The sequence below is a fragment of the Ranitomeya imitator genome, chromosome 2 (genome assembly GCF_032444005.1).
Source record: "Ranitomeya imitator isolate aRanImi1 chromosome 2, aRanImi1.pri, whole genome shotgun sequence".
Taxonomy (NCBI): domain Eukaryota; kingdom Metazoa; phylum Chordata; class Amphibia; order Anura; family Dendrobatidae; genus Ranitomeya; species Ranitomeya imitator.
The window spans coordinates 791989433-792016927 of record NC_091283.1 but is presented as its reverse complement, the minus strand read 5'-3'; the positions used below and the strand labels follow the sequence as shown (position 1 = coordinate 792016927).

At 40.5% G+C, this 27495-nt stretch overlaps 1 protein-coding gene across 1 annotated transcript in view; it reads right to left on the bottom strand.

The window, feature by feature from the left end:
* Positions 1-1455: 1455 nt before the first annotated feature.
* Positions 1456-27495, bottom strand: part of PLPP4 (phospholipid phosphatase 4) — a 150843-nt gene continuing 124803 nt past the window's right edge. The window contains exons 6-7 of the mRNA XM_069753653.1: positions 7367-7537; positions 1456-4804 (exon numbers count right to left, since the gene is read on the bottom strand). Coding sequence (XP_069609754.1) covers positions 4605-4804; positions 7367-7537 — 371 coding nt within the window. The 3' untranslated portion in view covers positions 1456-4604. The remainder of the gene's footprint in view (positions 4805-7366; positions 7538-27495) is intronic.

The window sequence follows — 27495 nt, the reverse complement described above, 5'->3', positions numbered from 1 at the left end:
TCCTTGCAACCAGAAAAAATGTAAAACTTGTCCATTTATATTGACCACGGACAAGATAAAGATCCCCAATTCACATCAGGCCTACAAGATACCAGGTACTTTCAGCTGCATCACTTCTAATGTGGTGTACTTAATTATTTGTACTAAATGTCCAACTGGGGGTCTGTATGTGGGGGAGACAGGGCAAAAACTGAGAACAAGGATGAACTCTCATCGCCATACAATAAGAGAAAAAAGAATGGATCTACCTGTGGCCAAACATTTTTGTATGCCTGATCATAGCACCATGGACCTGAAATTACTTGTATTGAAAGGTAGCTTCAAATCTCAGAGAGACAGGAGAATCTGGGAATATAAACTTATGACGAACTTTGACACACTTCATGTAGGAATGAATGTGTCGCATGGATTTATGTCTTTTTCCATCAATTAAGGAATTTGCACTTCAGACCATGTGGGGTCATCATAACAGAACCAGACCCCAATCAGAGGACTACAAAATATTCACGCCTAATCTAGGAACTTTCCAATATTTATGGGCACAACTGTATCACTTATAACTATCCCATAATGACAGTTCTAGGCTGTGTTGTGTATAAATATGCGATTCTTCAGAATTTCTATTAGTCTTTGCCTGATGAAGAGACCTGTGTAGTCTCGAAAGCTTGCAATTTGTTACCATCTTTTCAGTTAGCCATTAAAAGGTATCAACCACTGAGGATTCTCAATTCTAAATATTTTTTTACGTTTATAATAGAAATGTAACTGTAAAAATTGAGTGCCACATGGATGTTCTGTGTGGGATCCATTTTTTTTTACTCACCCATAGACTTGAGTTAATCAGTTTCATCCAAACTGCACAAGAAAGTAGTGCATGCTACGATATTTTCTGACCATCGTACTGAGAGAAAAATTGTTCACCTGAACAACCCTATTGGTTGAGATTGGTCAGTGTGCTGTCCGCATGCTATCTCATCAAAAATTGGAGAGCACACGTCTGATTTATCCACTTGTCTGCATGAAGCCTAAGTCATGGATGAAAGATTGATGCTTCTTACAATGAGACATATGTTTTTTTCTTTGATTATCCAAAAGTTGAGAGATCTGAGATATTTCCTTAGAACTCTTCCCGGGTTTGTACATAAGCGCTGGGGAAGGATAAAGCAATCACATTTAGATGCGTTTACCTCATTTATCACGTATTACATTTTTAACATTGCAATCTAATATCTTGTAATTGCCTGTCAAACCCCCAGAAAAGGAATTAAATTCAAGAAAATGGTGAATGACAGCTGTGTCTCTATGTGCCCTATGCGGTTACATTTTCAACATAGTCAGACTCGATCATTCTTTAACTCAGAGCATTGTTTAGTTATAAAAACTTGTGTCGAGCTCAATGTAGGAGAAGCGCATTACTTGCAATTTCACCTAAAGACGAGCCTGGAAAACGCAATATTCTATGAAAATTGTACAAATGACTTTTATTGGCAGTAAGTAGGAAACCCGTATTACGCTTTTTCAGGCAAATCACTGTCTCAAGTTATGGGATTCAGTAGAAGGGAAATCTAAAGGAATGATAGCAGCCCAACATAGATAAAGATAAAGGAGAATTGTCCATTTAAATATAAATTGCATGAAATAGACATGTGATTGAAACATTTCAATCATTTGATCAAAAACACATCTTAAAAGAACACCAAAACCAAAATTGCACACAAAAAATAAAATTCCTCCCTTAATCTATTTTTCTCCTCGTATTTTATCTCATCTCACAATTACACTAGAGAAAAATATAAAGAACATTCTCTGTGTGTTTCCCCATACTCAACCCAGTCCTCCACCTCTTTCTCACTGTTCTGCATGTGGCTTTAAGGCACCTGACTGCAGCAGAAGCCTCTCCCCTTTGAAGTAGAACAAAAGGTTACATAGCTTCATGCCCTTTTTTAAAGACATCCGCCAGCTGATACATGCTGCCCCATCCACAGCAAGCATCAGACTCTGGTTGCATGATTTTAGCTGTAAGTTTAACTTTGAAAAGACAGAAAAACTATTTAAAACCCGCTGGGTTCCGAACCACATGGGAAACTAGTAGGACCGGCGGTTCCCCGGCGGCTTCTCCACATTGATGCCAATGACTTACATATTTCTCTTTGCATGCATTGGTATGGAGAGACTTGTCACTCCAGGGCAGAAGGGAGAAGCCACTGGGGGTTTGACTGCCCGACTATTCTCGCATGTGGCTTGGTCCCTGGCGGCTTTTAAAGTATCTTTTTCTCTGAAATACTACAGCTCTTCAGAGTTTATTTATTTACAGCCCCATTAATTACGCAGCACTGATATCAGCATCGCTAACCCCATTGGGACTCACAATCTAAATTCCCTATCAGCATGTCTTTGGGAGTGTGGGAGAAAATGGAAGAACCTGGAGAAAACCCACGCAAACACGGGGAAGGACATACAAACTCCTTGAAGATGTTGTCCTTGACGGACAACCCTGGACACCAGCGCTGCAAAGCAACACTGCTAACCACTGAGTCTCCGTACTGCACAGTTCAACATATATGGCTGAAATAATGCAGTCAGTGTCTGATACATGCTGCTCGTGGATCAGGAAGCATGTATCAGTTGTCAGGTTCCCTTTAAGAAAGTGAGGTTTTAGGCAGCCTCCAGCTTAAAGAAGCACTTGTATCAAAGTATTTATTCTCTTAGAATAGCGCAATCCTCATATTATATAGCACTGTGTACTTACAATTGCTCATTTTGCCCTTCTACCCAGTTACCCATTTAATGTCTCTCTTTTCCATTTGGTCTATGACATCACGTGATTTAAACAAACTAGCTGAATCCTTCTAAGCTCTGTGTAGAAACATGAAGTCTCTTGTCCCTGCCTTTATCATCCCCCTCTTCAACTCCTGACCCAGCTGCTTTTTTTGCAGTGATGACTCATGGAGGGAAAATAGACTTCCTGTTTCTACAGATTAAAAGGAGTCAGATAGTCAGTTCTGAATCACGTGATGTCATAGACCTGATGGAAAAGAGAAGAATTAGCTGAGTAGAAAGGCAAAATGAGCAATTGTAAGTACACAGTGCTTTATAATGTAATGACTGTCATATATTAAGTGGATAAAAACTTTGATAGGAGGAGGTAGAGGCGGAGGAGGGCTTCTTCCAGATGGAATTGATTAGCAGGAATTACCCTGTTTGTACCCACTTGGATTTCTAACTGCCCGGCTGTTTCAAGATCATACAGAAAATGCTTTAGATAATGAAACCAGTGAGTTTCTTTTTAAAATTAAATGTTCCTTTTTAGGTAAAATCTTCCTTTAAAGACTACCTAGCTCCAGTCTGATGCTGCTATTCTTTTCTGAAATAAAAAGGAATGTCCCAGACTGGTGTTTTCTAAATATCACCTAAAAACAAACGTGATCTCAAAAGTCCCTAAAGGACCCAGCTTGCAAGCAAAAGTGTCCAAACTTCTAAGATGTGAGAAAACTACAAGCAGAGCAGGATATCCTAAACTTTTGTGGCCCCCCTCACTGCGAAAGATCACGATCTCGGGTTTTATCACGAGATCTCACTGTTTGCACTTAATCAGAACTGGCGCATACTTTAGAAAGAGGTTACCGAATGGTAAACGCTATAATCATGTTACCATAAAGTCCGTACCATTGTTGGCTTAGTTTAAAAGAGAAAAAGTTCATGACAATATGTGAGATCTCACTCTTTCAAAGCAAGGGCCATGTAGGGTTGAGGCATTAAGGACACTTGAGACCACTTTTGCTAATAGGTTATATTTCGAAAAATCATCAGCTTATTCTTTCATTAAATAAAAAAGGCAGCCCCAGACTGGTTATAGGTACTCTTTTAGTATGTGGCTTTTTATACCATGCAGGAGTGAAACCCTTCTCCATTTTTATAGCTTACCATTACCAACCAACAGGTGATTATTGCACTCCCAGGATATGATATCATTGATTACGAGAAAGCTTCACATGCATCAAAGAATTCTTACGCTCAATCCCAAAATTACACAGGACATCATAATTAACTACATGCATGGACATTTAAATATATCTATCATGTCATTTTTTTATCAGTGCAAAACATCAAAATGTCAATGTTGAAATTTAGAAAAACCTGTGTTACACAGCAACACAACAGTAGACATCAGACATGTACAATGAAGCTACAAGAATGTCGGCACCTCCGAGGACGAGCATGGTACCGGACATCTTATGAGTCTGCGGAAGTGCTTCAGTGGTTGGAGCGAAGATTCCTGCACTGTGTTTAGACAGAAAACACAAACCTTCGATGACGAGATGGTAAAATGATCTTCTACGAAGACCATAAAAATGAGCCAGATGGCATCAGAAGGTGGACGTTACAAAATGTGGACACACAGCACCATCGTAAAACTGTAGCACATATTCTGCATGGAGATGTAGATGATATTATACCTCTGTAATGTGGGTAGACATTGTCATTGCATTCATTGTAGAACTGCTGGTCACATAGATACAATGCCTGGTACTGTACACACAGTGCAGGAAACCTGTCAAAATGAGGCTGTGTGTGGCTTCAAGTCAAATGAGACCACTCGCTGGTCATACGGAGCCCTCTGTCATTCCTTCATGCATTAAGCTGTCATTGTTCTCAGTAGGTGTTGGTTCCTCTTTCTTTTGGGTGATAACTTGACGAAGGCATATAGAGGGGCGGTGGCAGGAAGAATGCGTCAATTCTGGGTAATGTTGCCGGTAACAGATATAGGCCAAAATCAGACCGATCACGCCACCTACGAAAGCATCTGGAAAAAAGGAGATAAACACGTAATCTATTATGTTTCTGACCAAATACTTATTTTCCACCATAATATGCAAAAAAATTTTTTAAAAAACAGACAATGTGATTTTCTGGATTTTTTTTTCTCAGTTTGTCTCCCATAGTTGAGGTCTACCTATGATGTAAATTACAGACGCCTCTCATCTTTTTAAGTGGTGGAACTTGCACTATTGCTGACTGACTAAATACTTTTTTGCCCCACTGTATATGTATAGAATTCATTTGAACATAAGCGTTTCTATGTTTAGAGACTAAAAACAAGCTCTGTGTAGTCTGATTCTGCAATAATGCTCAGTCATTAAGTGAGGAGATGTACATACTGCCCACCTTCCCCCTTGAAGACACAAGAACTCTTATGGGGTATAATGTGAATTGTGATATGTGTTTTTAGTAATGGTGTTGTGTTCTGCTCGAGAGTAGAGAGAGTTAGGGTTAATGTTTGGTACAGGTGTGAGCAGGTTGCAAGATGCAGTAACGGGTCGGAGGCAGAACAAGGGTTAATGTGGGGTTTACTTTTACAGGTATACTCCTCGCACGGAGAAAATGAGGAAAAAAGTATACTTGCACAAGAGCTTTGGAACCCGGGGGAAACAGGGGTAGTGGATAGGGTAGAAAGTTCAAGAATAGCAAACTTATCAGTCCAACGACGTCAGAATGTGGTTCTCGGGTTGTGAGCATTGATGCCAAGGCTGTGGTGCGTATGTGGTCCGGTGTAGTCCTGGAGAAGATGTTGTCCTGGATCCTGGTGGCGGCGGTGATTCCTCATGGTGGATGTTTGGCGGGATGAGAAATGATGAGCAGGGTAGAACACAGTCTTTTTCCATGTCAGAGTCCAGAGACAGGTACAATGGAAAGCAGGTATAACGGGAAACCCCTCACGGCGGGTGACCCTGATTTCCCATCGGTGCGTGCGTGCATCTATGTCCAGACTGTGTGACTTATCAGTCACAGTCAGCACTGTCAGTGGGGACCGGATGCATCTTTATCAGCAGTCTCTGGTAGCGGCTCTCAGTCCCTTTTGGCTTGGGCCTACTCTGTCTGGATGCTCTACAGAAGGAGCCCTGACACTGCCCCCCTGCTCACTGCACATTCCCGCTAAGACTGATTGATTTCCTGCATGCTGCAGCTCTTTTTTCTTAGCCGTGCCCCCTACTCCAGAGTGCAAAAGTCGGTCTGGGGCCTTATGCCTTCCCCGTGCAACCTGGGTGACCATTCCGACAGTTCCGATTGGTCACGGAGTAGGTTTGCCTAATCCAGGTCTTCTCCTTACATAGGTATGAGGAGGGTCTAAGATGAAGGGACAGAGACAGTTTCCTGCCAAGACATTAGATAAGGTCTAGTGTGCAGCGAAAGCAAACCTAAGGTCTGGACAGTAAGCAGAGTCCTTGAAGTGACAGGATACAGAGACAATGGATAGCGTGATCCTGAGTTCAGAGGAAGGAAAACTAACAGAAGGTCAGAATGATCAACCTGAGATAGGTCCTGAGGCAGGACGCCTAGCACTACGGCCCTGAGTTTATAACTCACAGAGGTAACAGACTAGGACGGAACAGAGAATGTGAGATGAATAGAGTACCCCTGGTGGGAGTTCCATGGCGTCAGCAAGCAGAGAAGCAAAGTATCAGCTATAGTGGCAAACTAGTTCCCTTAAGACGAAAGATGATGCGGAACCGCAGGTTCAAAATAGGACTCTCAGTTAGTGGACTGTTGTAGTGAGCTGAGTGGTGGTAAAGACAGAGAAACATGAAGCATGGACAAGTAAACATGAAGAGGTAGAGATACTGTGTGTAACGATGGACCGTATTGTGAAAGAAACCTTCGTGAAGTTGTGCACCTGCTGTCTATTGTACACAATCCCTACCAAGTTAATATTCAGCAAAAGACTGTTTATTTTTGAGTGGTGGTCTCCCTCATTGAACTGATCAATATCCAGTCATTGCCAGCTGAAGTCATCGACATCATACAGCCTGCAAGAACGTAGCGCACCCATAGATAAAGTCTACAAACCCAGCCTGGAACTCCACCTTTATGTAACGTGCCAGGACGTAAGAGACAAGTACCTCTTCCACAGATAACGCCATGCATCACATTATAATTACAGCAATAAAAATAGTTGAAAATGCTACATACTTATGCTCAGTTTCATAAGTTCATAAGTTTGTAGATATAGAAGGTTTTGAAGCCTTTTTTAGGCCTCTGGTTGCAATGGAAACTCATCAATGCCTGTAGGGGACCCTTAGAGACTCTAGTGCCTATTGCCAATGACATCTAAAAAGTTAAACATCCTGAGCCATATGTTTTTTTCTGTCACCCCGCCTTTTTCAGCATTAGCCTAGCTGTCAGTCACCACCACAGTCCCATGGTAATCGCACATACACAGCTTCTGTGCTTGTTTGAATAATGTGATGTTCATCAGTTTGCTTAACAGAAGGCATTCTATGATATGCACGTGATTCATTCGGCAGAGAGGGGCGGAATGTCTTACAATTTGAGTAGAACATCGTCGTTATACTTTGTAAGTTCTTACCTTGCCAGTGATGTTTGTAATCACACATCCGTGAAAGTGCGATCATCATAGCACAGTACAGAGGAAGGATTGTGGCACAAAGGCGCCAGCTTTTCCCTTGCCCTAATTCTGTAAAACAATGCAATTTCCCTGCCAGGTAGAAAGAGGTGAATCCAAGGCCCGAAAATGCAACTGTGGTAAAAATATTAAAAGACAGAAAAAAGGTAGTGGTATACATAGAAAAATTATTTGAAGACAAACGTGGAGGTTAAATACATTCATAGCCTAGTGAGCAGAAAATCAGTCCAGGTGGATACAGTAAATAATGGCAATTTCATGATGTTCTCATTGGAAGTTGATGGACCCATAAAGGGATGCATTGATGGCAATTTAAAAATACTCTATTTTTCAGAAGAAAAACCATGAAGCCCAAAAATTATATTGTTTTTATCTAAGGTACTCCACAGCAGTGGTGTAACTAGAGTTTGATGACCCCCGTTGCAACATTTGGACCTGGCCTCCGTCCCCCTGCATGTAGTCAGATGTATGGGCCTTTGTAGTGTTCAAAATCCTATAAAGACATAAGTGTTCGTCCACCTACCCTTCACTGTATAGTAATGTCCCCCATCCTGGGCCCGTTCTGGTATATATGTCCCTATGTACTCCATCCTAGGCCCCTTCCTTGTATATACCGTATATCTCCAAACCTTGGACCCATCCCGGTATATTTGTTCTCAAATGTGGTATATACTGTATGTTCCCCTTCTTGGTATTTATGTCCCCCATCCTGGGTTCCTTTCTGGTATGTATGTCTTCCATCCTGGACCCCTTATTGGTATTTATGTCTCCCATCCTGGGTTCCTTTCTGGTATATATGTCCCCCCATGTCTCCCGTTCAGGCTCTGCATGAAAAAAAAAATAACTCAGAAACTCCCTAAAACATTTTTCTCACCTTCCTATGCTCCCATGACGTGCGGCATCCTCTTCTGTATTCTGCGCAAATGCTGGCAGCTGACATTGGTGTGCCTGCTATGGTGACGCATGACGTAATGCGACGCCACTTCTCGGCACCCCGACATCAGCTGCCGGCCTCTGATTGGCCAGTGGCATGTATTTCAGTGCAGAGTGCTGATGGGTCCCTGCATTGCAACACACTTCAGCTAGATATACGTCCTCGAACGCACATCCAGCTGAAGTAAGTGTCAGCGGGCCCCTCTTCTGCACGGACACAGGGTTTGTCTGTGATCGTTACGCCCTTCTTCACAGACACATGGAAGTCTTTATACAGGTCTCCAAAAGGTAAAGTGGATCCTTACCCCTCAAACAAAATATTTTCTACTTTTTATTGGAGAGCCACTTTAAGACATTGCTTGACTTTGTCCTTGGTTTAAAAGTACTTTATTATTAACAAAATTAGAGGTTACTAGATGGTGGCCGGATTCTAACGCATCGGGTATTCTAGAATATGCATGTCCACGTAGTATATTGCCCAGCCACGTAGTATATTGCCTAGCCATGTAGTATATTGCCCAGCCACGTAGTATATTGCCCAGCCACGTAGTATATTGCCCAGCCACGTAGTATATTGCCCAGTCACATAGTATATTGCCCAGTCACGTAGTATATTGCCCAGCCACATAGTATATTGCCCAGTCACGTAGTATATTGCCCAGTCACATAGTATATTGCCCAGCCATAAAGTATATTGCCCAGCCACGTAGTATATTGCCCAGTCACATATTAATAAAAATACACCAATATTATCCGGGTACAAAAAACAATAAATAATAAAATATTGAAGAAAAAATTGAAGAGCTTGATCTTTTGCCCAGTCACATAGTATATTGCCCAGTGATGTAGTATATTGCCCAGTCACGTAGTATATTGCCCAGTCACGTAGTATATTGCCCAACCACGTAGTATATTGCCTAGTGATGTAGTATATTGCCCAGCCACGTAGTATATTGTCCAGCCACATAGTATATTGCCCAGCCATGTAGTATATTGCCCAGACACGTAGTATATTGCCCAGCCACGTTGTATATTGCACAGCGACGTAGTATACAACACAGAGCCACGCAGTATCTAACACAGCCCACGTAGTATACAGCAGTGTGGGCACCATATCCCTGTTAAAAAAATATTTAAAATAAAAATAGTTATATACTCACCCCTGGGATCCAGCGGAGCTCCGGCGATACGCGCGCAGCTGCCGCCATCTTCCGTTCCCAGGATGCATTGCAAAATTACCCAGATGACTTAGCGGTCTCGCGAGACCGCTAAGTGTTCTGGGTAATTTTGCAATGCATCGCCGGGAACGGAAGATGGCGGCAGGCGCGAGCAGCTCAGCGGACTACGGAGGCTGAGTATAGCAGGTTTTTTGTTTTTTTAATTAATTTTAACATTACATTTTTTTACTATTGATGCCGCATAGGCAGCATCAATAGTAAAAAGTTGGGGACACAAAGGGTTAATAGCAGTGGTTACGGAGTGCGTTACTCGCGGCATAATGCGGTCCGTTACCGCCGGCATTAACCCTGTGTGAGCGGTGACTGGAGGGGAGTATGCAGGCGCCGGGCACTGACTGCGGGGAGTAAGGAGCGGCCATTTTCTTCCAGACTGTGCCCGTCGCTGATTGGTCGTGGCTGTTTTGCCGCGACCAATCAGCGACTTGGATTTCCATGACAGAGGCTGCGACCAATGAATATCCATGACAGACAGAAAGACAGACAGAGAGACAGACGGAAGTGACCCTTAGACAATTATATAGTAGATAGCATTTCTAATCTCTGTGCCAATGTCTTTGCTACTCGCTATATAAGGATAATAAAATCTACCTGGAGGTGCCCCACTTGCTCACTTTATTATGCCAGAGGATAGAGTTTACAAGAATGAGAAGGTCCCCAGAGGATGAGAAAAGGAAATGAATCATCGTCAGGAATCTGGGTTAAGATCAATTTGGCATCTCAGCTACAAAAATGGTGGGGCACACAATAGCCCATCTGGGGAAAATGTATGATGTACAAGCCTACATTTCTGCACAGGAAGAAATAAACACTGTCACATTTCCAAACACGAGAACGGAATGAACACAATGAAAGTACAGAATTTCAAAATTTAATTTAAAGGAGGTAAAGTGATGATTCATATATATATATATATATATATATATATATATATATATATATATATATATATATACTTAGTGTTTGACCACCTTATCCCAGCTGCACCGTGTGAACACAACCTTAGAGCCAATTGATAAAATAGTAATAGTGAATGTGCGCTATGTATATATATATATATATATATATATATATATATATATATATATATATATATATATATATATATATAATAATCTTTATTTATAATAATAATCTTTATTTTATATAGCGCTAACATATTCCGCAGCGCTTTACATTTTGCACACATCATCATCACTGTCCCCGATGGGGCTCACAATCTAAATTCCCTCTCAGTATGTCTTTAAAATGTGGGAGGAAACCGGAGAACCTGAAGGAAACCCACACAAACACGGAGAGAGCATACAAACTCTTTGCAGATGTTGTCCTTGGTGGGGTTTGAACCCATGACTCCAGCGTTGCAAGGCTGCTGTGCTAACCACTGCGCCACCATGCAATGACATAACGACCTGTAAGTGTTATTTTCAATTTTAATCCCATTTTATTTGTAATTGTATTGTACATATGATTTGTCTCCTTTAAAATATCTTTTTATACTTGTAAACACTGCCTACCTTTTTTGAGTAATTATATATATATATATATATATATGAAAAAAATAGAAATATTTGGTATCACTACATCCGTAAATAACAGTGTGATATATCAAAATATGAAATACGGTAAATTAACCCTCATTATAATTTCCATAGAGAAAAAAAATTAGAAACACCAGAATTGCAGTTCTTCAGTGACCTCATCTCCCTAAAAAAGCAAAAATAGTAAGATCAAAATATCCCATGTACCCCAAAATGATATCAATAACGTTTAAGCTAACAATGCAAAATAGAAGCTCTCACACGGGTCTATCTATGGAAACATTAAGGAGTTATACTTCTCACAAATGGCGTCCACCGTAATCATCCTGACCTGTAAAATAAAGATGACAGGTCATTTTTGCTGCAAAATGATCATTGTAAAAACAAAACAAAAAACGGTGGTGGAATCTCTTTTTTTTTACCATTTTACTGCAGTTCAATTTTATTTTTCTGCATGGTGGTACACTCTATGATAAATTGAATGTTGACAAAGAATAGTACAAAAAAAAAGAAGACACAAAAGAGAATAGTAAAACCAAAAACACTCAGTTTGAAAAAATGTTGCAGTAATCCGCAAGTGCTAGTAAAAGATGTAAAAAACAGGGTATTTGGTTGATACGTTTTTTGCAAAAAATGTATACTAAGCTGCTCTACCAATCTTCACAGTATACCCTTATCAGAGCAGTCCTAACTAATGTATGCAATCCCTATCTGATGTATTTAAAAACCTGATCATCTGTATATAACTTGTGTGAACAGGGTTCAGAGAGGAAAAATCCATGTGTGCATACAGGGTAGAACAGCTTTTGTGCAGATAGCCCAAGAGGAGTGGTGGAACTCCCCAGTCTTGTAGACACAAGAGAACAATTATGGAAACAGGAACACATGGGCTACTTGCACAGTGAACAAGTCTGTATGATCATGTTCACACACCACCAAGAAACCTGAAGACACAAAAGAGAATAGTAAAACCAAAAACACTCAGTTTGAAAAAATGTTGCAGTAATCCGCAAGTGCTAGTAAAAGATGTAAAAAACAGGGTATTTGGTTGATACGTTTTTTGCAAAAAATGTATACTAAGCTGCTCTACCAATCTTCACGGTATACCCTTATCAGAGCAGTCCTAACTAATGTATGCAATCCCTATCTGATGTATTTAAAAACCTGATCATCTGTATATAACTTGTGTGAACAGGGTTCAGAGAGGAAAAATCCATGTGTGCATACAGGGTAGAACAGCTTTTGTGCAGATAGCCCAAGAGGAGTGGTGGAACTCCCCAGTCTTGTAGACACAAGAGAACAATTATGGAAACAGGAACACATGGGCTACTTGCACAGTGAACAAGTCTGTATGATCATGTTCACACACCACCAAGAAACCTGAAGACACAAAAGAGAATAGTAAAACCAAAAACACTCAGTTTGAAAAAATGTTGCAGTAATCCGCAAGTGCTAGTAAAAGATGTAAAAAACAGGGTATTTGGTTGATACGTTTTTTGCAAAAAATGTATACTAAGCTGCTCTACCAATCTTCACGGTATACCCTTATCAGAGCAGTCCTAACTAATGTATGCAATCCCTATCTGATGTATTTAAAAACCTGATCATCTGTATATAACTTGTGTGAACAGGGTTCAGAGAGGAAAAATCCATGTGTGCATACAGGGTAGAACAGCTTTTGTGCAGATAGCCCAAGAGGAGTGGTGGAACTCCCCAGTCTTGTAGACACAAGAGAACAATTATGGAAACAGGAACACATGGGCTACTTGCACAGTGAACAAGTCTGTATGATCATGTTCACACACCACCAAGAAACCTGAAGACACAAAAGAGAATAGTAAAACCAAAAACACTCAGTTTGAAAAAATGTTGCAGTAATCCGCAAGTGCTAGTAAAAGATGTAAAAAACAGGGTATTTGGTTGATACGTATAGAGAGCAGCTTAGTATACATTTTTTGCAAAAAACGTATCAACCAAATACCCTGTTTTTTACATCTTTTACTAGCACTTGCGGATTACTGCAACATTTTTTCAAACTGAGTGTTTTTGGTTTTACTATTCTCTTTTGTGTCTTCAGGTTTCTTGGTGGTGTGTGAACATGATCATACAGACTTGTTCACTGTGCAAGTAGCCCATGTGTTCCTGTTTCCATAATTGTTCTCTTGTGTCTACAAGACTGGGGAGTTCCACCACTCCTCTTGGGCTATCTGCACAAAAGCTGTTCTACCCTGTATGCACACATGGATTTTTCCTCTCTGAACCCTGTTCACACAAGTTATATACAGATGATCAGGTTTTTAAATACATCAGATAGGGATTGCATACATTAGTTAGGACTGCTCTGATAAGGGTATACCGTGAAGATTGGTAGAGCAGCTTAGTATACATTTTTTGCAAAAAACGTATCAACCAAATACCCTGTTTTTTACATCTTTTACTAGCACTTGCGGATTACTGCAACATTTTTTCAAACTGAGTGTTTTTGGTTTTACTATTCTCTTTTGTGTCTTCAGGTTTCTTGGTGGTGTGTGAACATGATCATACAGACTTGTTCACTGTGCAAGTAGCCCATGTGTTCCTGTTTCCATAATTGTTCTCTTGTGTCTACAAGACTGGGGAGTTCCACCACTCCTCTTGGGCTATCTGCACAAAAGCTGTTCTACCCTGTATGCACACATGGATTTTTCCTCTCTGAACCCTGTTCACACAAGTTATATACAGATGATCAGGTTTTTAAATACATCAGATAGGGATTGCATACATTAGTTAGGACTGCTCTGATAAGGGTATACCGTGAAGATTGGTAGAGCAGCTTAGTATACATTTTTTGCAAAAAACGTATCAACCAAATACCCTGTTTTTTACATCTTTTACTAGCACTTGCGGATTACTGCAACATTTTTTCAAACTGAGTGTTTTTGGTTTTACTATTCTCTTTTGTGTCTTCAGGTTTCTTGGTGGTGTGTGAACATGATCATACAGACTTGTTCACTGTGCAAGTAGCCCATGTGTTCCTGTTTCCATAATAGTACAAAAAAAAGCCTTAATACAGCTAGATTGGTGAAAAAATAAAAAAAAGTTACCGTATGTTTCTGGGAAGAAGTAGAGGGAAAAAAAGCGAAAGCGCAAAAAATGGGAAATGATCCAGTTATTATTGTTTACGTGTTATACGTCGGACTCGAAATATGTTATGTTTCACTGAGGGAATAGGTGGCTGTACACAATGTACATTGCAATCTGGTCTCAGACCACAAAAGCAATTTAAATTGGAGTGATTGGACACTTGGCTTTCTTAGTTTTTCTCTGAAGCAGAAAACATATTGTAAGGTTCCAATTCAGTAATGAGTGGCATATGGTTTCTAATTAGCCCAAACATATGAAGCTAAATGAATGAGTAAAGGGAGTTAGAGGCACAGTCATCTGTTGCATGGTCTGTGGTCGCGGCAGTTCCATTATCACCCTATCCCTACAATATACGTAGCAACAGCTAAAACGTATTTTCCAAACTTTTGATTTGAAAATCTGATACAGAAATATTCTTCAAAGATCTATTACATTCATTCCATGCAACGTACATGTGCTATAAAGCTGCTGTCACATGGAAATGTTCCTGTAGCAGGAAGAACAACCCCTATTATTTCTCCTGCTATAGGGGTATGGCCCCAGTCACTATTCTCTACGTCAGTACATATGACTAAGAGCAGAAAAATGCGGCAGCACTCACCCTGTAGTGGTCCAATGCTTTTATTCAAGACATGAGGATTTACAGCTTCACGGTCCGAGGGAGTGCAGGTGAACGGGAGGTGAGCAGGGAACGACGACGGCCGTTTCACGCTGATCAAGCGCTTCAAGCACAAGGCATCTAATATGTGCCCGCATAGTTTTGGTAACAGGAGACACTTCAGGAAAATATTGTTGTTGTTGTTGTTGTTGTTGTTGTTTTTCTTGAAACATCTTTTTTGTTGTCTTTTTACCAGTTTTGGAGTGTCTTTGCCGCCTGGATCTTTTTAATTTTTTTTTACTTATATAGTAATGGCGTCTTTCAAGCAAAAGCCAGTCTGAAGAATGGACTGGTCACTTCTTATAGCTGCTTCACAGCTTTCCAAGACTAAAGTGTTGGAACAAAGTTTCAAAGAACTGAACATATGCACAACAAGTCATTTTGACACGACAGTGAATATTTTAGTGCTTAAAACCCACCTGAAAAAGACACTGTGCGCACATACCCTTAAAATGTGGAGAGTAGGAGCACTAACCTGGAATTAACCTGGTGTACTTGCAGACTCATTTACTTAAAAATTCAAAGTTGGCTTTCTCATATATACTATATATACTATAGTATATAGGAGAAAGACAGCTTTCAATTGGTAACATAAAAAAATATAAAAAGTATGGGATTGGACTTAAAAGTGCGTCTCATGTTTCTCACTAAATTAGAATATCATCAAACAGTTAATTTATTTCAGTTCTTCAACACAAAAAAGTGAAATCTGTATATTATATAGAGTCATTACATACAGAGTGATGTATTTCAAGAGTTTATTTCTGTTAATGTTGAGGATTATGGCTTACAGCCAATGAAAACCCAAAAAAGTCATTATCTCAGTAAATTAGAATACTTTATAACATCAGCTTGAAAAATGATTTTAAAAACCGAAATGTTGACCTACTGAAATGTATGTTCAGTAAATGCACTCAATACTTGGTTGGGGCCCCTTTTGCATCAATTACTACATCAATGTGGCGTGGCATGGAGGCGATCAGTCTGTGGCACTGCTGAGATGTTATGGAAGCCCAGGTTGCTTTGATAGCAGCCTTCAGCTCGTCTGCATTGTTGGGTCTGGAGTCTCATCTTCCTCTTGACAATACCCCATAGATTCTCTATGGGGTTAAGGTCAGGTGAGTTTGCTGGCCAAGCACAGTGATACTGGTTTTTTTAAATTAGGGATTGGTACTTTTGGCAGTGTGGACAGGTGCCAAGTCCTGCTGGAGAATTACATTTCCATCTTCTAAAAGCTTGTCAGCAGAGGGAAGCATAAAGTGCTTTAAAATTTCTTGGTGATGGCTGCTCTGACTTTGGTTTTGATAAAACACAGTGGACCTACACCAGCAGATGACATGGCTCCCGAAACTATCACTGATTGTGGAAACTTCACACTAGACTTCAAGCAGCTTGGATTGTGGCCTCTCCACTCTTCCCCCAGACTCTGGGACCTTGATTTCCAAATGAGATGAAATGCAAAATGTACTTTCATCTGAAAATAACACCTTGGACCACTGAGCAACAGTCCAGTTACTTTTCTCCTTGGCCCAGGTAAGATGCTTCTGGCATTGTCTATTGGTCAGGAGTAGCTTGACACAAGTAATGCGACACTTGTAGCGCTTGTTCTGGATACGTCTTTTTGTGGTGGATCTTGAAGCAATGACTCCAGAAAAAATCCACTCCTTGTGAATCTCCCCCAAATTGTTGAATGGCCTTTTTTTAACAATCATTTCAAGGCTGCGCTTATCCCAGTTGCTTGTGCACCTTTTTCTACCACACTTTTTCCTTCAACTCAACTTTCGGTTAATATGCTTGGTCACAGCACTCTGTGAACAGTCAGTTTCTTTAGCAATTACCTTTTTTGGCTTACCCTCCTTGTGTAGTGTGTCAATGACTGCCTTCTGGACATCTGTCAAGTCAGCAGTCTTCCCCATGATTGTGGAGCCTACTGAAACAGACTAAGGGACATTTTTAAACACTTAGGAAGTCTTTGCGGGTGTTTTTTGGTAATTATTCTAATTTACTGAGATATAATGACTTTTGGGTTTTCATTGGCTGTAAGCCATAATCACCAACGTTAACAGAAATACACACTTGAAATAGATCACTCTGTTTGTAATAACTCTATATAATATATGAGTCTCACTTTTTGCATAAATCATCTTTTTGATGATATTCTAATTTAGTGAGAAGCACTTGTATCTTCTTTAATGCTCCCCTTTGAGCTAATTATTTAGGCAACCCTAAAGTTCCAGAAAGGCTCTCGAGCATGGCAAAAGTGAAACTTCCCATATGGCAACAGTGGTGGAAAGCGCGTGATGTGAAGTGTTGTGAACTGTATCATTGCAGCCAACTAAATATCACACTGTATTTCTGCTATACAATCTTCAGTGCAACATGTAATAATCGTAGCCATGTACTCTTTATGACAATCTAACTTTACAATTTCCGCTTTGTTAATTCCATTATGCACTATATTACATTTTTACAATACAATATTATTCTTCATGTAACCTTTAGCACTTTCACTGCACAGGATGTTTCTTTTCATAACGCTGCAGGTATCCACATATGGTGTCTTTCTTTCTTTTTTTAATGCCTATATTACCAAGAATATTATTCTATTAATTCTAAAAATACTACCTTTTTTAATAACTATGTTCCAAAGATTAATTTTGTCGCAGAAATCATTATAACATAATTATGGGTTTAGGTGGAAAATCATAGATAATTTATACTGTCTTTTAATATTCAGTTTAAAGAAAAAGCAGTTACAGCTAAACACAGTTCCATACAAAGTCAAAGTTAAACTGTTAGTACCTTTCTGGTAAAATTAAACAAATAAACTAAAACTAATCGCCTGGACAAAAGACAAAAATGATGGTACCATTAACTTAATATTTTGTTGCTCAACCTTTTGACGGAATCGCTGCAAACGATTTCGGAAACTCTCAATGAGACTTCTGCACCTGTCCACTGCTCTGCATCATCGGACACAACAAATAACACAATACGTAGCAGGGGCACATTCAGTGTCGGACTGGGAGCAAAGGGCCTACCAGTAACATCAACTCCAGATCCGCACTTTTTAGCTACAAGCAAATATGACTTCATTCTCATTTACATATTCCTATGGCAAGAAACTGGGTAGATTTTTAAATGGATAAGATGCCGTCTCTGTCTATACATAGTGATTCAAGTATATTGTACCAAGTGCTGTTCATATAAGAGGGTGGTGGCCCACTCTTGCACAGGGGCACACCGGAGGATTCTCCTGTTCTGCTGTGGGCCAGTCCGAACCTGGGCACATTTATAAGATTATGTGAGCACATGAACATTTTTTTAATACATCCAATTTTGGAACTTATCATTATTGCAATCCCTATTGATTAACCCCTTTCTGACATCGGACGTACTATCCCGTCGAGGTGGGGTGGGTCCATATGACCACGGACGGGATAATACGTCCAGTGTGATCGGCGGCGCTCACGGCGGGAGCGCGGCCGATTGCGGCCGGGTGTCAGCTGCCTATCGCAGCTGACATCCGGCACTATGTGCCAGGAGCGGTCACGGACCGCCCCGGGCACATTAACCCCCGGCACACCGCGATCAAACATGATCGCGATGTGCTGGCGGTGCAGGGAAGCATCGCGCAGGGAGGGAGCTCCCTGCAGGCTTCCCTGAGCCCCCCGCAGCAACGCGATGTGATCGCGTTGCTGCGAGGATCTTACCTCCCTCCCTGCCTGCTCCAGACCCGGATCCAAGATGGCCGCGGATCCGGGTCCTGCAGGGAGGGAGGTGGCTTCACAGAGCCTGCTCAGAGCAGGCACTGTGAAGGCTGCAGTGCTCTAAGTGAGATCAGTGATCTGACAGAGTGCTGTGCAAACTGTCAGATCACCGATCTGTGATGTCCCCACCTGGGACAAAATAAAAAAGTAAACATTTTTTTTTCCAAATGTGTAAAAAAAAAAAATAAAAAAAAATATTCCTAAATAATGAAAAAAAAAAATATTATTCCCATAAATACATTTCTTCATCTAAATAAATAAAAAAAAAAACAATAAAAGTACACATATTTAGTATCGCCGCGTCCGTAACGGCCCGACCTATAAAACTGGCCCACTAGTTAACCCCTTCAGTAAACACCGTAAGGGAAAAAAAAAAAAACGAGGCAAAAAACAACGCTTTATTATCATACCGCCGAACAAAAAGTGGAATAACACGCGATCAAAAGGACAGATATAAATAACCATGGTACCGCTGAAAGCGTCATCTTGTCTTGCAAAAAACAAGCTGCCATACAGCATCATCAGCAAAAGAATAAAAAAGTTATAGTCCTGAGAATAAAGCGATGCAAAAATAATTATTTTTTCTATAAAATAGTTTTTATCGTATAAAAGCGCCAAAACATAAAAAAAGATATAAATGAGGTGTCGCTGTCATCGTACTGACCTGAAGAATAAAACTGCTTTATCCATTTTACCAAACGCGGAACTGTATAAACGCCTCCCCCAAAAGAAATTCATGAAAAGCTGGTTTTTGGTCATTCTGCCTCACAAAAATCGGAATAAAAAGCGATCAAAAAATGTCACATGCCCGAAAATGTTACCAATAAAAACGTCAACTCGTCCCGCAAAAAACAAGACCTCACATGACTCTGTGGACCAAAATATGGAAAAATTATAGCTCTCAAAATGTGGTAACGCAAAAAATATTTTTTGCAATAAAAAGCGTCTTTCAGTGTGTGACGGCTGCCAATCATAAAAATCCGCTAAAAACCCCATTATAAAAGTAAATCAAACCCCCCTTCATCACCCCATTAGTTAGGGAAAAATTAAAAAAACGTATTTATTTCCATTTTCCCATTAGGGCTAGGGTTAGGGCTAGGGTTAGGGCTAGGGTTAGGGCTAGGGCTACAGTTTGGGTTGGGGCTAAAGTTAGGGTTAGGGTTGGGGCTAAAGTTACAGTTAGGGTTTAGATTACATTTACAGTTAGGAATAGGGTTGGGGTTAGGGTTAGGGGTGTGTCAGGGTTAGAGGTGTGGTTAGGGTTACTGTTGGGATTAGGGTTAGGGGTGTGTTTGGATTAGGGTTTCAGTTATAATTGGGGGGTTTCCACTGTTTAGGCACATCAGGGGCTCTCCAAACGCGACATGGCGTCCGATCTCAATTCCAGCCAATTCTGCGTTGAAAAAGTAAAACAGTGCTTCTTCCCTTCCGAGCTCTCCCGTGTGCCCAAACAGGGGTTTACCCCAACATATGGGGTATCAGCGTACTCAGGACAAATAGGACAACAACTGTTGGGGTCCAATTTCTCCTGTTACCCTTGGGAAAATACAAAACTGGGGGCAAAAAAATAATTTTTGTGGGAAAAAAAAAAGATTTTTTATTTTTACGGCTCTGCGTTATAAACTGTAGTGAAACACTTGGGGGTTCAAAGTTCTCACAACACATCTAGATAAGTTCCCTTGGGGGTCTAGTTTCCAATATGGGGTCACTTGTGGGGGGTTTCAACTGTTTAGGTACATTAGGGGTTCTGCAAACGCAATGTGACGCCTGCAGACCATTCCATCTAAGTCTGCATTCCAAATGGCACTCCTTCCCTTCCGAGCCCTCCCATGCGCCCAAACGGTGGTTCCCCCCAACATATGGGGTATCAGCATACTCAGGACAAATTGGAAAACAACTTTTGGGGTTGAATTTCTCCTCTTACCCTCGGGAAAGCACAAAACTGGGGGCTAAAAAATAATTTTTGGGGGAAAGATTTTTTTTTAAATTTTCACGGCTCTGCATTACAAACTGTAGTGAAACACTTGGGGGTTCAAAGCTCTCACAACACATCTAGATGAGTTCCTTAGGGGGTCTAGTTTCCAAAATGGTGTCACTTGTGGGGGGTTTCTACTATTTAGGTACATTAGGGGCTCTGCAAACGCAACATGGCGTCTCATCTCAATTCCTGTCAATTTTGCATTGAAAAGTCAAACGGCGCTCCTTCCTTTCCGAGCTCTCCCATCCGCCCAAACAGTGGTTTACCCCCACATATGGGGTATCAGCGTACTCAGGACAAATTGTACAACAACTTTTGGGGTCCAATTTCTTCTCTTACCCTTGGGAAAATAAAAAATTGGGGGCAAAAAGATAATTTTTGTGAAAAAATATGATTTTTTATTTTTACGGTTCTACATTATAAACTTCTGTGAAGCACTTGGTGGGTCAAAGTGCTCACCACACCTCTAGATAAGTTCCTTAAGGGGTCTACTCTCCAAAATGGTGTCACTTGTGGGGGGTTTCAATGTTTAGGCACATCAGGGGCTCTCCAAACGAAACATGGCGTCCCATCTCAATTCCAGTCAATTTTGCATTGAAAAGTCAAATGGCGCTCCTTCACTTCCGAGCTGTGCCATGCGCCCAAACAGTGGTTTACCCCCACATGTGGGGTATTGGCGTACTCAGGAGAAATTGTACAACAATGTTTGGGGTCCACTTTCTCCTGTTACCCTTGGTAAAATAAAACAAATTGGAGCTGAATTATATTTTTTGTGAAAAAAAGTTAAATGTTCATTTTTATTTAAACATTCCAAAAATTCCTGTGAAGCACCAGAAGGGTTAATAAACTTATTGAATGTGGTTTTGAGCACCTTGAGGGGTGTAGTTTTTAGAATGGTGTCACACTTGGGCATTTTCTATCATATAGACCCCTCAAAATGACTTCAAATGAGATGTGGTCCCTAAAAAAAAAATTGTGTTGTAGAAATGAGAAATTGCTGGTCAACTTTTCACCCTTATAACTCCCTAACGAAAAAAAATTTTGGTTCCAAAATTGTGCTTATGTAAAGTAGACATGTGGAAAATGTTACTTATTAAGTATTTTGTGTGACATATCTCTGTGATTTAATTGCATAAAAATTCAAAGTTGGAAAATTGCGAAATTTTCATAATTTTCGCCAAATTTCCGTTTTTTTCACAAATAAACGCAGGTACTGTCAAAGAATTCTTACCATTGTCATGAAGTACAATATGTCACGAGAAAACAATGTCAGATTCACTGGGATCCGTTGAAGCGTTCCAGAGTTATAACCTCATAAAGGGACAGTGGTCAGAATTGTAAATATTGGCCCGGTCATTAACGTGCAAACCACCCATGGGGGTAAAGGGGTTAATATGTACTTTGATCATGGGAAAACCCACTTTAAAGCCAGGGTCATAAAAGTGAAAAAAAATCAACCCATTTTCATCCAGAATATGTGCATGATTTTCACCCATAGTGTTATCCACGCGTCTGTATTTTAGGTCTGTGTGATCAAATACATTTTGCTAGATTAATGATGACCGTGTATCCATAAAAATCAGATGCTGAACAAATGTTCCATATGGGATCCAACTTGTTTTTCGCACCCAAAGACCCGAATGGGAAAGTCTCATTTGATATATGTAAGAGAATAGTGCACACTACGATTTTTCTTTCACACAGACACTTGGTCTAAGTGAAAAAACTGTCATATAAACAGCTCAATTGAATAACATTGATCAGCCTGGTCTCCGATGATTCCGCAGACAACACATGTCAGTATTACATGCTTGTTGAATAAGCCCATCCATGTGACATGTTCATGTTGGACAGCACAGATACATAGAGTTAAATTGAACCATGAACAAGTTTTAAAAGAGCGTCCATGTCTCCGGTTCGTGAGACGTAGAGGATGTCCTATTCTAATTAGTTTTGCGGATCAGCTATTAAGGTCTGTCGGAATCTGCGTAAAACTGATGAAATGGGGAAGTCATACTTTGTACTTCTAAGTTCAATCCATTTTTAACTGATCCATTGGTAAGAGTCAATGGATAGCCAAATGTTTAGACAATATACCTGTTTCAGTAAAAAAAAAGGATGAAAAAACCCAAAAACAAATTGGATGACTCCGGAAAAAACAGTCGAGCAGGCAGCCCCAGCACTCAGCTATGCAGACAAGCACATGGACCTGCCATGGAACATGCTATGTCTGGAATTTGTGGACGTGTTGCCCAAGCTTTAGTATGGGCATCTGAACCCGACCTAAGGCTGCATTTGCACATGCTCACACAGATATACGAATCCAGCCTTAAGCCGGATTTGGACAGCCATGCTAAAGTTTGGGCCAGTCAGGTACACAAATTGTGTCCGTCACATGCTCCATGTGCAGCTCCGGGTTCTATCATCAGCCTCTTTTTCTCGGTTCTATGATTCCATCAGATGTGTGAATACATCCATTCTACTTTATAGGTCTGAGTTCTGTCCGTTAAAAAAATTGACCCACTCTTGGACACTTCACAGAGATTTGTGATAGCAGTCTTAAACCAAATTTACACTGGCTACTTACACTGGCTAATGCTCTTTTTTAGATAGTCGAGGATTGTAAACAGGTTGCCAATCAACAATTGAAAGAGAAAAATGCTCGTTTGTAGGGCGAAATTATTCTAAGCAGCACATCACCCTGTGTAAACAGGATCTGTGTCAAGAACATTGGCAGGCCATGGACACTGAACAATCTATTACTTATCATTATGTGTGCATAGATAATGTGTTCCGCCAAAAGTCGGGTGGTGCAAGCCCTGCCCTGAGAATGGGACAAATTCATGATCTGAAGCTTTCTTAGTTTTTATATTTTCAGGGGAAGCAAACGAAGCTACATCACATTCTTCGCAGGTCCACAAATTTATGGCACCATCATCATGTTCTCTGCCTAAAAGACAAGTTGCTCTGATGCTGACGGCTCCGATAAAATGAAACTCTTTAATCACAAGTAAAGAAGATCAAAACAATCTCCGAGTAATTATCAGCCCCTGATAATGAACAATTTCAATCCAAAAGACTGGCCTTGATTACAAAGCTCTTGAAGCTACGGAATGACACAAATTGTCTTGTCACCTCCGGGAAATTAGTCGTTTTTTCATATCACTTAGCGTTGTGATGCCATGGGATGATAAATGTGCTGACACATACAGCGGTTCAGCTTTCCTATTTATCTAGGCAACAGGTTCGGCTCCGGCAGTGAAGCCGAAATCTTCCTAATAACCTACCTCACACCATGCACCACTTAGTCCTTGTCACCAGGCTACAGATCCTGCAGTTGGAGGATTCAGCGCTCAGCTTTAGTGAAATGGTTAAGTGGTGGCCAATAATTTATATCTCCATAAAATGAGGACAAAATTGATTTTACTGAATTTTTTTTTTACCACCACAGCATATGAGAAAATTGTTACCAAAGAACCAAAAATATAAAACTAACCCCAAGATTGTAAGTTATCACCTTCTTACAGGGTAGGTGACAACTCACTGATCGGTGAAGGTCCAACCAATGGGACCCCCACTATCTGAGAACTGGGATCAGAGATTCACAGGAGAGGTGACAGTGAATGTGCGGCACTGCTTTAGCCATTCTCTATAGGACTGCCAGAGATAGTAAAAGATGAGGGCTGGACTTGGCTATCAGTACCACGGACAATGAGTGGAATGGTGACGTGATTCTGATTATTATTATATTCCAGTGTGGCGTTCACAGCCCCATCCTCAGTACCAATATGGGTCCCAATAGGCGGACCCTCACCGCTCAGCAAGTTATCACTTATCACGTGGAAATGTTGGGACTGGGAGTAACCCTTTACCGTATCTCTTTTCTGCTCACTCAGAAAAGCTGCTTTTAGTATATCTTAAACCTATGTTTTCTCAAGGCTTAAGAGCCCAGTGGGCAACAAAAAAGAAAAACAAACTTTAGTATTAAATTAATGCACAAGTTCACAAATACGTTATATAGCCAATATATTACGCTAATATGCAAACATAAACATACACAATGTGTCAGCACACTGCAAATAATGAATACATCGACTCCAATATGTAAAAGTTAAAGACGTAAGGTCCTAGTTAACATTTTTTTAATTAAAAAGTACAAAAGCCATCCAACCACATTAAGTTGTACCTATATTTGGATTTTTTTTTATCACTAATGTTCTACCTTTCCACATGCCGACCCAGGCCTCACCTGAACTGGGGACGTGAAAGGAAACCAAATACACAGCTCGCGGATAAGGGTGCAAAATGTAGGACCCAGATATCAAACCCATACCAGAACAACTTTTAGGTCAGTATGCCATAAAACCGCTTTAAAGGGTCATGATAAACATGCAACCAACCTCCATAAAGCATATGATAAAGCAAGAGCAGCTGATTGATATACAGTTTTGTGCAAAAATGATTGCAGTACATCTCAAATCTCTGTTTTCTCAAGGTTTAAAAGTTCAGTGGGCTTATTAACAGACTGACAGCAGAGAAGAACATTTACCATCTATTTATCAATATATGTGTAAGTCACTTTGCAATTACTAAGGCTGGATTTTTGATAAAGAACTTGAAATAGGTTACTTATATTCCTAGTAGACCTCCGAGTGTTAAAATGTTGTTTCAGGGCAATTGGAAATCCTGTGAGTAGCTGCAAATTTTGAAAAATTTACTAAATCTGGTGAATTTCAAAAGATTCAATCATCTTTTCTATGTAACACAATTTGTGCATATAGTGTACATGAGTTATTGATGTTATTCAGTCATCATAGATGCAGCCGTGGCAATCCATTCCAAAAACAAGAGAACTTATTCCTTGAGCTTACATGACAATGTCTATTAAAGATAAGTAATCTTCAGAATACATTGTGATCAACCCTAAGGCTATGTTCACACTTTGCGGATTTTGCTGCGGATTTTTCCGCAGCAGAATTCCAAAATCCGCAGTGAAAACCCGTTGCGGTTTTTACTGCGGATTTATCGCGGTTTTTACTGCGGTTTCTTCTGCGGATTTTCATCTGCAGTTTCCTATTGGAGCAGGTGAAAATCCGCAGAAAAGAAGTGACATGCTGCGGAATGTAATCCGCAGCGTTTCCGCGCGGATTTTTCTGCAGCATGTGAACAGCGTTTTTTGTTTCCCATAGGTTTACATTGTACTGTAAACTCATGGGAAACTGCTGCGGATCCGCAGCGGTCAAATCCGCAGCGGATCCGCAGCAAAATCCGCAAAGTGTGAACATAGCCTAAAGGTAACACAGCGTGAATTGGTGGAAAGAATCTTTGTCAGAATCTTCCTTGATGCCCGGAATAGATAAAGTATTTCTATGGACATGTTGATGTGAAATGTTAGACTTCAAACTCCATGCCTCTCTACAGAGGGCGCGTACAGCCCTTCATATTTGGTCTGCCTGGTGCCGTACCACTAAAAGACATCCATCCAATTCTAATCTGCCCTGCAGCTATCTGTGTGCTCGGGTTACCCTCACTGCTAAAGGGAAACACTGAATTAAATTTCAGAACATATACCAAGGCAGTGAGCATCTCTGATCAATTTTACCCTGTGGAGATATATACTACAACGCTGTGAAGTGCCGTGTGTGTACAATAATAACCAATAAGCTTATAGAAACAGAAATCTTACAAGTCCAGAAAAGGTGTAGGAAATTATATTAGCAGTTATCGCATGGTGCAGATGGAAAACAAGACAAAATATTGTAATGTTTATATACACAGTACAGACTAAAAGTTTGGACACACCTTCTCATTTAAAGATTTTTCTGCATTTTCATGACTATGAAAATTGTACATTCACACTGAAGGCATCAAAACTATGAATTAACACATGTGGAATTATATACTTAACAAAAAAAGTGTGAAACAACTGAAATTATGTCTTATATTCTAGGTTCTTCAAAGTAGCCACCTTTTGCTTTGATGACTGCTTTGCACACTCTTGGCATTCTCTTGATGAGCTTCAAGAGGTAGTCACCGGGAATGGTTTTCACTTCACAGGTGTGCCCTGTCAGGTTTAATAAGTGGGATTTCTTGCCTTATAAATGGGTTTGGGACCATCAGTTGTGTTGTGCAGAAGTCTGGTGGCTATACAGCTGATAGTAAAACTGAATAGACTGTTAGAATTTGTATTAAGGCAAGAAAAAAGCAGCTAAGTAAAGGAAAACGAGTGGCCATCATTACTTTACGAAATGAAGGTCAGTCAGTCTGAAAAATTGGGAAAACTTTGAAAGTGCCCCCAAATGCAGTGGCAAAAACCATCAAGTGCTACAAAGAAACTGGCTCACATGAGGACCGCCCCAGGAAAGGAAGACCAAGAGTCACCTCTGCTTCTGAGGAAAGTTTATCCGAGTCACCAGCCTCAGAAATCGCAGGTTAACAGCAGCTCAGATTAGAGACCAGGTCAATGCCACACAGAGTTCTAGCAGCAGACACATCTCTACAACAACTGTTAAGAGGAGACTTTGTGCAGCAGGCCTTCATGGTAAAATAGCTGCTAGGAAACCACTGCTAAGGACAGGCAACATGCAGAAGAGACTTGCTTGGGCTAAAGAACACAAGGAATGGACATTAGACCAGTGGAAATCTGTGCTTTGGTCTGATGAGTCCAAATTTGAGATCTTTGGTTCCAACCACTGTGTCTTTATGCAACGCAGAAAAGGTGAACGGATGGACTCTACATGCCTGGTTCCCACCGTGAAGCATGGAGGAGGAGGTGTGATGGTGTGGGGGTTCTTTTCTGGTTACACTGTTGGGAATTTATTCAAAATTGAAGGCATA